The sequence below is a fragment of the Rhea pennata genome, chromosome 24, assembly GCF_028389875.1.
Source record: "Rhea pennata isolate bPtePen1 chromosome 24, bPtePen1.pri, whole genome shotgun sequence".
Classification (NCBI taxonomy): domain Eukaryota; kingdom Metazoa; phylum Chordata; class Aves; order Rheiformes; family Rheidae; genus Rhea; species Rhea pennata.
The window spans coordinates 145,494-157,700 of NC_084686.1; the positions used below are offsets into that span (position 1 = coordinate 145,494).

General features: G+C 46.3%; 2 protein-coding genes across 4 annotated transcripts; one reads left to right on the plus strand and one right to left on the minus strand.

Moving 5' to 3' along the window:
* Positions 1-62: 62 nt before the first annotated feature.
* LOC134150538 (histone H2A) lies at positions 63-1,003 on the plus strand. The gene has a single exon (XM_062594551.1). The coding sequence runs from the start codon at positions 107-109 to the stop codon at positions 536-538; it is 432 nt and encodes a 143-aa protein (XP_062450535.1). The 5' UTR covers positions 63-106; the 3' UTR covers positions 539-1,003.
* Positions 944-12,169, minus strand: HMBS (hydroxymethylbilane synthase). 3 transcript variants are annotated; one of them, XM_062594548.1, is made up of 13 exons: positions 11,917-12,169; positions 10,181-10,253; positions 9,446-9,495; positions 9,246-9,301; positions 8,138-8,215; positions 7,239-7,316; positions 5,854-5,929; positions 5,046-5,159; positions 4,522-4,560; positions 3,217-3,267; positions 2,865-2,918; positions 2,223-2,309; positions 944-1,957 (listed from the first exon to the last, which is right to left on the minus strand). In XM_062594548.1, the coding sequence occupies exons 1-13, from the start codon at positions 12,070-12,072 to the stop codon at positions 1,784-1,786; spliced, it is 1,086 nt and encodes a 361-aa protein (XP_062450532.1). In that variant the 5' UTR covers positions 12,073-12,169; the 3' UTR covers positions 944-1,783. The 3 variants fall into 3 exon arrangements, with proteins under 3 accessions (XP_062450532.1, XP_062450531.1, XP_062450533.1); XM_062594547.1 differs by having other exon boundaries at positions 3,148-3,267; positions 11,917-12,168; XM_062594549.1 differs by lacking the exon at positions 11,917-12,169 and having other exon boundaries at positions 3,148-3,267; positions 9,446-9,554; positions 10,181-10,259.
* Positions 12,170-12,207: the final 38 nt, after the last annotated feature.

The window sequence follows — 12,207 nt, forward strand, 5'->3', positions numbered from 1 at the left end:
CCTCCTTTGGCAGAGGCTATAAAGAGGCTGGGTGAGGGGCCCCGCGACCCATTTCGCGGCACAGCTGCAGCGGGGAGCGCGTGAGGCGACACTGTAGCGAGACGCCATGTCTGGCCGTGGCAAGAGCGGCGGTAAGGCCCGGGCTAAGGCCAAGTCTCGCTCGTCCCGGGCTGGGCTGCAGTTCCCTGTCGGGCGCGTGCACCGGCTGCTGCGGCGCGGGCACTACGCGGAGCGGGTGGGCGCCGGCGCGCCCGTGTACCTGGCTGCCGTGCTGGAGTACCTGACGGCTGAGATTCTGGAGCTGGCGGGCAACGCGGCCCGCGACAACAAGAAGACGCGCATCATCCCCCGTCACCTGCAGCTGGCGGTGCGCAACGACGAGGAGCTCAATAAGCTGCTGGGCGGTGTCACCATCGCGCAGGGCGGCGTGCTGCCCAACATCCAGGCTGTGCTGCTGCCCAAGAAGACGGGCGGCGGCGGCGCGGGCCCTGCCAAGGCCGGCAAGAAGGGCGGCGGCCAGCAATCGCAGGAGTACTAGGGCGGGCGGCCGAGCCCCACCGACGCCACACAAAGGCCCTTTTCAGGGCCACCCACATTGCTCAGCGGGAGAGCTGCGATCCGCGGGGAGAAAGGGGCGCCTCTGTGGCCGCGGCAGTGCCTGGAGGCGGTGTGGGACACCGCCCGGCGGCCTGCGGCGCCCTCCCGGCCGCCGGGGGCGCCGCGGGGCTCGCTGCGCTCGCCCCACCTACCGCCTCTGCCTGGAGCCCCGCGGGAGCGAGGCCCGAGCACTCTGCCTGCCTGGCCTCTGCGCGGGGGTGGGGGGGAGTGGGGGCCCCTGGCAATAACGAAGTGAAACTCTTACACCCGCTCCCCGCCACTCCCCTACAATTAAATACACTGTAAATACAAGCGGTGCTCCTTGAAGCCACTTGCATCCTTTAAGTTAACTGTATTTATTGGCTGTTACATTTACTGGGCTTTGCCAAGAGAATAAACAATGCTTCATTTCCAAAACAATACCCCAACAAGATGCCATGTCAGCGTTCCTACAAGGCACTAATACAGAAGTCCTCTCTTCAGAGAGAGAATCTGCAAATGGAACTGGACATGTCACCTCTTCACCATAAGGAAGTAGCCAACAAGTTACAGAAAAAGGCATGATAAGCCCATTTTCTCCCCTCTTGATTGGTTATTGTATATAAGTGACTGTCTCAAGACTACATCTATCCAGGGATAAATTGGCCATCTAAGGTACTTCGGATTACACTTAATTAGTGGTTTAACTGAGACCTATGATGAACATAGTCTCCTTGGAGCTCTACTATGAAGAACCCTGTGTTAGGAACCCAGTACACTCTGATGAGCAAACAGGCTGAAATAATATTCAAAAATAGTATTCAAATGTTTGTGCAAGTTCTATAACTACCAAAATTATTTTCTTTAGTCCTGTCACAACTTAGTCTTTGATTATAATTTGTATTCAGTTCCTTATTCCTGAATGCTGCAGAACATTTCCCAAGCTTTTTGACTTTCTAGGAACCCAATCAAATCACTGAAACAAGCTTCAAAGAGATAGCTTGCAAGTTGGAGAAACGTAGAGGGATGAAATCCCTGAAAAGCTAAGTCCTCACAAATTAACTTTCTATTTCAAGTTTTTATGACCACACATCAGATGAGATTGATGTGAATGTTTAAATAAATCCCTTCCCACAAAGGATGATGACACAGTAGCTGCAGCAGCCTGAGCAACAGTTGTAGCAGTCATGCCTACTGCACCACAAGTTTAGAGGGCATCATTGAGCTGCCTTGCTACACTAAGGATATGTTTAGCTCCCTTGCTCAGAAGTAAACTAGCGAGTTCAACACCAAGGTTCTCTGCAGCTTGCTGGGCCTGACGAGGAACAGTCTTGGCTGTGATGCCAACATGCTGCACATCATCGTTTGGTCCATCTTCATTCTGCAAAAACAAATATCTCAACGTAAGGCAGCAGGCAGTCAATTGCTTAACCCATATGTTGAATGGGTAAAATGTGTGGTCTGAAGAGTCTACAGCAGTGGTGTCCTGTTAAATTTCCAGGACCCCATTATCAGAACGAGGCAGGGAAGGAGTATAAAAAGAAATTGAGACTTCAAAGAGTCTCAAAAGCAACAGATTTCTAAAGGTCTGGTTTTGTCATCCAGCTTCAGGTTTGGATTTTGAAGCCAAAACGCAGTTCACATACCTGTTGGGGATAATTAACGCTGGTCTGCATAGTCTCCCTCAGGCTATCAGAACCATCCAAGCTGTAGACTGCTCCAGTCAAGTACAACTTAGAAAGACACACAGAAAGGCTTAATAATACTTCAAAACAAAACAAAAACAACCTGAGCCAAGCATCTCCTTTAAAAAATATGCAGCCAAATCTGGAGGAGAATGCTTTCATAGCCCTTTGGGACTAGCAGGAATAGAAATATAATAAAGCTGTAAGGAAAGTAATCCATTAGGAAAGATGTGACCTCCTGAGGAAAAGGCCGAGATTTTTTTTTCCAGCTTTCTGTCTTCCTGATGATTATACTGTTGTGTAAAAACAGCAATTTCAGGAGTCAGATATAAGATTTTTTCAGACCTAAGGGTAACACTACCTTTAGAGAAGGAAAAGTCTGATCATAAGGGCATTTTCCAACAAACAAGGTTTCAGTGACTAGATTCCTTCTCATAGACCTACTTCAGTCAGCAACCTGGAAAAGTTGAAGCAGGACCCTATCTGCCCTACTCAGTTGTAAAGATGTCTGCTGGAGTTAGCTTCACGGGAGTATCAGAGAATAGGCATACACTGGAACAGTTTATCAGGAATAGTCCCAGAAAAATACAAAGTATTCCTTACCTGGCCATCTTTCAGCATGGTGTTGACCGCAACAGGAACACTACATCCACCCTCCTAAAACAGAAAGCAGCTGACACTGAGGTTCCTACCTGACACATTCAAAACAGAAGTTTCTGCAAAATTTGTGCTGCACACAACTAGCTATCGCCCTTCAGTCACTTACACACACAATCTATTTGGCAGTTTGAAGAAAGTGTAAAAGTCTTATATTTTCAGGTTAACTGTAGCGGAGCCATATTTACTGCTCCTGCAGGATGGGAACAACCAACAATGCCACACATACCAAATGTTTCATAAAGGCTCTCTCAGCAATGCAGCACAGCACAGTTTCTCTATCATGCAGGGCAGATACCATATTCAGTATCTCTTGGTCTTTGGCACGAACTTCCACTGCTAAGGCACCCTACAAGAAAAAAATAATAACAAAAAAAGAAATCCTCGGCTTTATATATATGCACCTCTGTGTGGACTCAGCATGGTCATGAAACAAAATTCATAGGCTTGGATGCATTTGACTTAGGTAGCAAAGTTTGCACAGTTATAGAAATAAATCTGGGCACAATCCACTGGCTGCAAAGGTACTGAAGTAGCTGCTCCAAAGGGAAGATTAGAACTTCCCTCAGCCAAGTATTCAAGATCAAGCTGTCATCTGACATCCTTTTTTTTTGGTCCCAAATCATGCCAGTACCCATTCCAGTGGGGAGAGCATGTATACAAACACCTACCCCAATGTCCCCTCGCTACAGTATAGGAAAGGTTAAATACAGCTAAACTCGCCAACCTTTGCTCAAGATACAGGTCAAATGCTGAATGAGTAATAAACCAATTCTTTCCCAAACTGAAAGTGAGAACAAGAAACAAACCACCCCTCCCCACCTCCAAAAAAAAAAAAGAGGAACAGCACAATACCTGACAAATGTGATGAAAATCACTATTTTAGACTGATTTTTTGCAGCTTCCTCTTAACTGACTATTTCTTTATTGTCAGACTCTCTGGGACTCTTTTAAAGGAGGGCTGTCATCACAGACCACCTTTTCCAGCCTAGAAGTAACCGGCCAACTCTTACTTGTCCCCCTGGTACCATATCCAGACTGGGGGATAAGTGTACCACATATGCAGAAATACTTGCAGTCACGAATACATAACCCCATCACGTTTAGCAAGTTCGATGCCTGCAGCGCAAGACTGTGCAAACACAGCCAGGTGGCCAGCATGGGCTGGAACACTTTTCCCACCTAGAAACAAGTGCACTTGGAACACGTACCAAGCCACATGCTTCAGCTCCACACTGCTGGGTTAGGATACTGGGAGCTGGTGGGGGAGAGGAGGGGCAGTCACAGTGCAGAGGCACTTCAGTGCCTCTCCGCAATTAGCCTGGTATAGCTCAGCACTACCCCTGCCAGGGCCTCCCTAATTTTTGCAGAGACACCCCAGTGTAATTGTGTCACGTGTTGCCTTTATTAACAATTTTTCCATTACTGATGATGCTGATGATACTGTCAATAAGCAGTTTAACAGCCACCAGAATAGACCAGTGTAGCTCTTCGGCAACAAAGGACGGAAAATTTGGCTGTCACAGTTACCTGCTCTGACACATTGTACTGCTGTTCGGTTTCAAAACACAGTAAGGCTTCAGACACAGAAGTTGCGACATACCTGTCCAACAGCATGCAGACAATCTTCTGGGCTTAGAATCTGGAGGAAAGTAAAGTCAGACTTAATTCAAGTTGCACTGTTTAAAATAGAGAAAGTGAGAGCTGAATTCTATGCTCACGTCTAAAATCAGCTGATTGTGTGCCTGACCATGAAAATATCACCTCTTCTTTCCTGTGCCTCAGTGTTTCCATCCCTAATACGAGATAACCCACTTTCCTTCACCTGGATTGCAACATTTCATTAATTAGTTATCAAAAATACCTTGGCTGCTCACTGCTCTGTTGCTGGACACAAGTATTGTGACATGCTGGGAGACTGCAAACTCTTTCTGCGCCATAGGAAGATGCATGGTGAATTTGTACTCGTAAAGAAACAAAAATGCCTGAAATGCATCAAACCACAGGCTAAGGTGGAAATGGACTCAGCAGGCTGTGTGCTCATCTGCGATGGGACTAGTACTAGGCCTGAAAGAGAAGCAGTTAACGGTTCAGAAGAGTGCTATCTTCTGGTCTGCTGCTCTTTACCTGGCCGATGCGATTTTCCCAGCCCATTCTCTTCAGCCCAGCAGCAGCCAGGATTATGGCACCAAAGTCTTCCTTCTCATCCAATTTCTTCAAGCGGGTGTTTAAATTCCCTCTCTGCAGAAGTGGTTAAGCAAGTATAGAAACAGCACGCCAACAGTCCTATAGCCCTTCTCTTGAGAGCGTTTACAGAATGCATAGAGCTTGACAGCCTCTAAATGAGAATCAGTCAGGGTACCATTCTGAAACAAATGTTAAGCATGGACAGTTGTTCCATTATCTTTAAATAGAATTTTCCTCAGTGTTATGGAATATTCATCCATGCACTGACACTTGAAAGATATCCATGTCATTTAAGAAGATGCATTATTGGCACCTGACACCAACTCATTTTGCAAGGCAAAGAACCGGGTTACCAGGACCGAGATAACACTGCCTCTTACCACTAGTTCAGTAGCTCAAGTCCTGTCTAAGGTATTGGGGACCAAACAGCAGCCGGCCACCACTGCAACAAACACACAGTAGGCATCTGTCAAGAACATTACTTATTGTGAAATGCTTCTACATCTTCAAAGCTAGAATAAGGCCAGGCCCCCCCTTTACAGCTTCAGAAGAAAGAGGATAGAGTGGGCTCCAGTACATTATATACTGCTTTCAGAATACATTGGAGGAGACAGCCTTTGGGGAAGGGGTTTGTTCTTGTAGGTCAGACAATAAGAATCAGTCTTGATTCTAAACTTAGCATTACAGTAAGTTCTATTTTCCTTTTTGCAGCTTTATACAGCTCCCGCTTTTTGCCAGGAAAGGATACAATATCCCTGAATTCTAAGTGAGGAAACTTCTTTTTGAGCTGGGCCGCTCGCCGAAGTGAACTGGTTCCAACTACACTGTTGGGAAAATCAAATCAGTGAAATCCAGAATACTCCTGCAGCCAAAGATATGTCAGAAGTCTCAAGGAAACATACTTTTTTTTTTTTTCTTTTTAACTTCTAATGGAAATGAAGATATTGAGAACTTGCCTACAATTTTTTTTTTCTTTTTAACTTCTAATGGAAATGAAGATATTGAGAACTTGCCTACAATTTTTATTTTCTTGGCAGAAAAAAAAACTACTTGGTGAGGTTTAGTACAAAGTCTGGCTGAAACTAGAAGGCCACTCCCAAGGGACTGATTTACAGGAGATGCTTCTGGAAGGCAGCTGTTAGCCAGCATCAGGGATTGATGAAACTTCATTTAAAGAACATGACCACCTCCAACCAAATCATTTCCAGTGGCAGTCCACGAAGAAAGCTGTCACCGAGGACAGACTCAGCTGTCCCAAAGTGAGGCAGACATTGCCAGCCAACCTAAATGACACAAGATGACAGAGGAGAACCTTTGAGAACAACCAGAGGAGAACCTCTGGAAACAGCAATGTGCATAACCAGACACCATGGAAAGCTGCCAGTTGGGATAGTAAGTATTTCCTTTCCAATGATATATGCTATTCACTTTTCTTGGTACCCTGGAATCTAACCCAGATATGATCTTCTAGCTACCTAGTTGCACAGAAGTGTGAATCTACATTTGCGACACTGCCACTTTGTTTCTTTTACTTTAACACAGAAAAAAAAAAATCTAACACAGTTATCTTAATATGAGTAATTTCACTCAGCAGTCTCAGGTAAACAAATCCCCAAACCTCTATAAAGAGGCACAAAAAAACAGTCAAGTAACTCAAAACAGAGAAATTGCTCATCTCACAGAGAACCACAAAGAAGGGAGGCAAAACAACCAATGAAGAAATCAGAATTGCCTGGGTGAGAATAACAAGAGCATGATTCAGGCCAGTACAAACTTAATGATGCACTTGACACACTGTCCAGACTGCATGCCTTCCCCTGCAGTGAGCACTGTAGAGAAAGTGAGGAATTCACTCTGGAGGCCATGATAAGGAAGGGTCTAACCTGAGAAAACACTGAATCTCAAGGATGGCTGGTGAGATCCAACCTCACTCAGTTACTCTACAGCATATTCACAAGCTAGTGTTGCTCTTTCCAGCAAGCGAGTTCAATATAATGTACATTAAAAGCTAATTTAATGCAACATAAAATCACTAAAGAAAAAAACAAAGAGTACATCAATGTTTCAGTGGGAAATATCAAGAAACCGCTTTTCATTTCTACACTTTACTGTCTTCCCCTTCTTTCCGCTTACCTCTTTTCAGGAAGGAGGCTGAGTGTTTTCCCAGAATTTTTGGGATGAAAGACAACAGCATCATGCGGGTTTTCCCTTCTGCAAAACAAAGCGAGACCATCATTTAACAGAAGGCTGTTAAAACTTCAACTGTTCTTTTCTCAGTCCTCACAGGAGCTGTCCCCTGTTCCAAAATAGGCCCCCTATCCTTGTAAAGGCAAAGCTGGCCACATATTTCTAGGAAAGCTATAGCTGTTCCATCAATTCAGAGACTAATCAGAGGGTGAACTTGAAAGAGGCAGGCATAACCTGCTGACGTGCTTAATCCTTACTTGAAAGGGTTCACTGAAGGATGAGGGGAAACAATATCTCTTATGGGCCTTGTGCATGCTCACAGGCTCATGCTCCCTCCATTTCCCGCTTTGCCTATTCCCAAGTCAGCCAGAATGGTAACAAGCACTGTTGCAAAGTGACGTACATGGACACCAATCACCCCATGGCACAAGAACCCAGAAGATGTTTCATTAAAACAGCTTTTAATTGTTACTAAAACAAAGCAGGTTCCAGCTAGTGACCTAAATGAGAGTGAGGTCTTACTGCCAAGCCTTGTGCAAGCCAGCCCTTAGGCACAACTGCTCCATTGCTCCCCACTGGTTTTAAGTGGGAGCAATGCTTCACCTGTGCCAAACATGACATCTTTGTAATAGCTTAAGCATGGCAGTGAAGAAAAAGGAAGTAACTAATGGGACTAACTGCATAGTCAATTTTCTTTGCAAGAGCCAGGCCTGACAGAGCTGCGTTATTTTGTTTGTTTGTTTGTTTTTTGTTGTTGTTTTCCTAAACAGAACCCAATCTGCCTTTTCTATCCACACTTTAAAACGCAGGTCCCTCAGAGACTCAAGCCTTGTGCCCACACTTACTTGCAGACAGCGCCAATGGTAAAGCCAGGAGGAAGAGAAGTTGGCAGATCCTTCAAGGAGTGAACCACCAGGTCAACTCTAAAAATCAGAGGACAGCAATCAGAGTACTGATGAGATGGTCAGGGCCATGAGTACCTACGAGAGCCCTGCAGGTTATGTACAGAGAAGTGAGAATCCACACTGAGAATTAATTTGGAAAAAGAGAGGGGGATTTCAGGATTCTACAGCCAGAATTACTAGAGAATGACAGTGTAACATCAGCAAGCTCACTTCACCTTTCTCTGTCCCTCTTTTCCCACTCGTAAAATTAGGATAACACCTTCCTCCCATCAAGACACATTACAACAATCAGGTTGAATCAGGGGAAGACGATGGAGAAGCGCACATGGAGAAATTCACTGAACCAGGTATTACACTGGTATTACACTTCAGTGTGAAAATAACTGCTAGCCAAACTACAAGCCATCTGCCTCGTTACAAGGACGATGAACAAAACCATAAATGATTGTGCCTACAGAATTTTTTTCATTGATCTTACTGGAAAATGTTATCATATGTCTATGTGTAAGAGATGCTAAAGAAAGTCTTTGTTCTTAAACCCACTTTAACTAAGCCACAAGCACCACAGCAACTTTTCTCAGGATATTACAAAAAAAGCAATAACCTCCTTCAGCACCAATATGAGTCTGAACTGAGATTTTCGGCAGAAAGAAGATACCGTAAAAACCAGCACAACCCCCTCATGTCCAATTCTCCAGCATGCTTATCAACAAGTAAAATTACTAGGCCAAGTGGCTTCAAAATAACGTAGTTGTAAGCAGGAAGCAGATCAGATTACATCTACTCTGATGCGAATGTAACACACAAATCACATAGGTGAACCAACCTAAACTGGACAGGCCTTGTAATATAACAGCTTTGCTTCAAAACATACAGCTTAAATCTAGAGCAGGCAGTAAAAAAAACACAGCAACTTATCCAAAAGGACCTCTTTCTTAGACTAAGGCACGGCAGAAAAGGAAAAAAATAGATTGCATGTGCAGCAAGGCCAAGATGTCCAAAGAGCACCATGAATGCCAGGTAAGAAAGGAGAAAACATTGGACTTACTCATTTCTTTCGAGTGCATTTTCCAGCTCTTTGGTGAAGAGGCTCTTCTCCCCAATCTAAACATGAATGAAGGAACATGAAGCACAATAAAAAATTTGCAAATGTATCATCACGTACAATTATTATGCACTTAGGGAAAAAAAACAAAACAAAAAAAAGAAAAAGTCAACAATAACAAGAAAGAGAGAGAGATCCTTTACCTTGGAAAGTGCTGTATCCAAGATCTTGTCTCCTGTTGTTGACATGGCAACTGCTCAGCAAGAGAGCACAGGCAAAATGTAAGGCACGGTCAGCACATGTAGGCCTGGACTAGGAATGCCCACGTAACACGACACAGAGTAGTATAGCATTATACACTGCTGTGTGAATAGAGACTCAGGACAAATATGACAGCAGTTCACTTCTAAGCATGCGTTGTACTGAATGCAAGCAAAAAAATAGATTTCTTCCACTATCCTGAAAAATGCAGAGGAGGAAAAGGGAGTATATTTTGGGAAAAGCAGGCTCAGATCTTTCTCTGGAGTGCTGGCAGATACTCAGTAGCTTTCTGCAGTGCAAGACTGGACTCCCAGTTTTTTTCTATGTTGATGAACGCCACAAGCCCCAGACAGGAAAACATCCTTAGCGCATACACTGAAGTCCAGGGTGCAGCCAGACTGACACTAGGTTCTCAAACTGCAGCAATGTAATGCCATCTACATTATGTAGTCAGATCCTCAACTGTTGGTAGTTTTTGAAATACATCTTTCTTCCTTGGAAGACAGCAGCAGCAGCTGCTCGCCCATACAACCTAATTAAACTCAGACTGGACTCCTAGATAAGTGGAGGCTAATCCTCCTCCTCCTGACAGTGTTCTGTACTCACATTTTGCACACAAAGATAAGCAGTGGGCTCCTGCAGCTGTCTACCTCAGAGCAGCATCCAAGAAAACTTACCAATCTCATAGTGGAGGTCAGGATACAGATCACGGAGCATCTCAACTACACTGTCAGTCTGAATCCGGGCCAGCTGCAACAAAGCAGAAAGCAAACAGTGCATCATTGATAAAGTAGCTAGGGAGGTCTTTAGCCTTCTGTGAGAGTCACTCATAACCATTACATCCCCTAAAACATAAGCATTAAAAACAAGTAGCATCAAGCAAAATAGCCCATATGTACAAACCCTTTGAATCTGTACTATGGCCAGAGCACCCCACTCCATATACTAAGCATGTACTTGACAAGGCACAGCAAAGAATTTATTTAGCTAAAAACGGCAGCTAGAGCAAATGACTACATGTCAGGATTTGCACATTCTACTTTCAGCTGTGTCGACTAAGTCAGTAGTTCCCCTTCAATCAGACATCCTACTTCTGTATACCATCTCAGTATCCTTACGTGCAGATGTACCTAAATTTAGGCCGCCTTGTTTCTTCTCTGTGGAAGGTCACTGCTGAAAGAATGATGCTAAAGATATGTTGCTATTTTTTCACTCTTAAAGTTAAGGTACATAAAAACTTCTGCTTTCAGATGTATGCATACAAGTAGCAGAAAAGCAAACAAAACCATCCTGCTGCCACTTGCTGACAAAAGAACAAGTCATATCACATGGAAGGTACTATCTGCTTTTTCTAGGAGTGTAAGTTTTACCAATGCTGCAAGTTCTGTAAAGAGCCAGAAGGATTTCACTTTGCCTGTGGAAAGTCTGTACTGCAGGCAAATATGAGTTACTTGTGCTGTGTAAGATCAAAGCTGTTTGGAGGTTCTATGGATAAAAGAAAGTAACAGCTCAAGTCTGTACACAGAGCAAGCAACAGGTCTTAAACCAGTAAAATACAGGAAGACCTCTTCCTTATACAATAGCAGCAGAAGTAAAATAGAACCAGTATGCTACTAGCAGAGAAACTTTGTACTAATACAAGCAGCACTAGAGTCAAGCAATCGCAGCTGCATAGAAAATGGACGTTTTAGGCTCTGGCATGACGAGCTATGTAGCCTAGGGCAATTAACTTTTTGTCCACAAGACTGCAGTTGCGCTAGCATACACAATGAGTTTAAGTAGTTGTTTCCCTTTGTAAAGGGCCACAGGAGCCTCAGGTTGGAAATGGAGATAGTGCACATGCAGTGCTACACCCCTTGCCCTGAAGTCCACACGTAATGCCTTCTCTGAAGTAGTGAATTCTTCCTAGAACTCACTACCAGGATGAGTAAGTTTATCTCGGAACAAAAGCCTGAGGGTCATTTATCTCCCCTTGGCAAGTCTGCTCCTCCCTGCCGCGGCTGGATGGCAAAAGATACCCAGGCTATCTCGGGCCTCCCTCCTCCCGGACTTTTGCGGGAGTCGAAGCAATTTGCCTTTTCCTTCCCTGCCCTCCTTTAAGGGCTGCCCAAGCCCTGCACACCTAAGGTGCACAGCAGGACCCTTGTCGCCAGAGAAAGGCGCTCGCGCCCGGGGCCCCGAGGCCCGCGCGCAGCCCCGCCGGAGCAACCGAGGCGGGCGGACCTTCCTCCCGCCGGCCCAGCGCCGACGCTCCGCGCGGCGGCAGCCCGGCCTCCCTCCCGGTGGCCGCAAGCGCACAGCTCGCGTCTTCGGCGACTGCGGGGCGACCCCCGCCCGCGCCTCGGGCCAGAGGGCCCCGTCCCCGGGGCGGGCACGGCCGGGCCTCGGCCGCCCGCGCCGCGCCGCCGCTTACCTGGCTCCGGCGGGTGCCCACGCGCACCGCCCTGCCGCCCACGCCGTTCGCGTCCTGCGGCAACAACCGCGTCAGGGGCAGCGGCCGCTCCTGCTCGGGCTCCCCGCGCCCTGACCCCGCGGCCCGACTCACAGCGACGGGGCCCGGCGCCGCCATCGCACCACCTCCGCACTCAGCGCTGCTCCCCTCTCCGTTCCCAGCGCTCCCTTCTCCGCTCCATGGCGCCGCCGCCGGCCCCGCCCGCCGCCGCCGGCCCCGCCCGCCGCCGCCGGCCCCGCCCCCGTGACACAC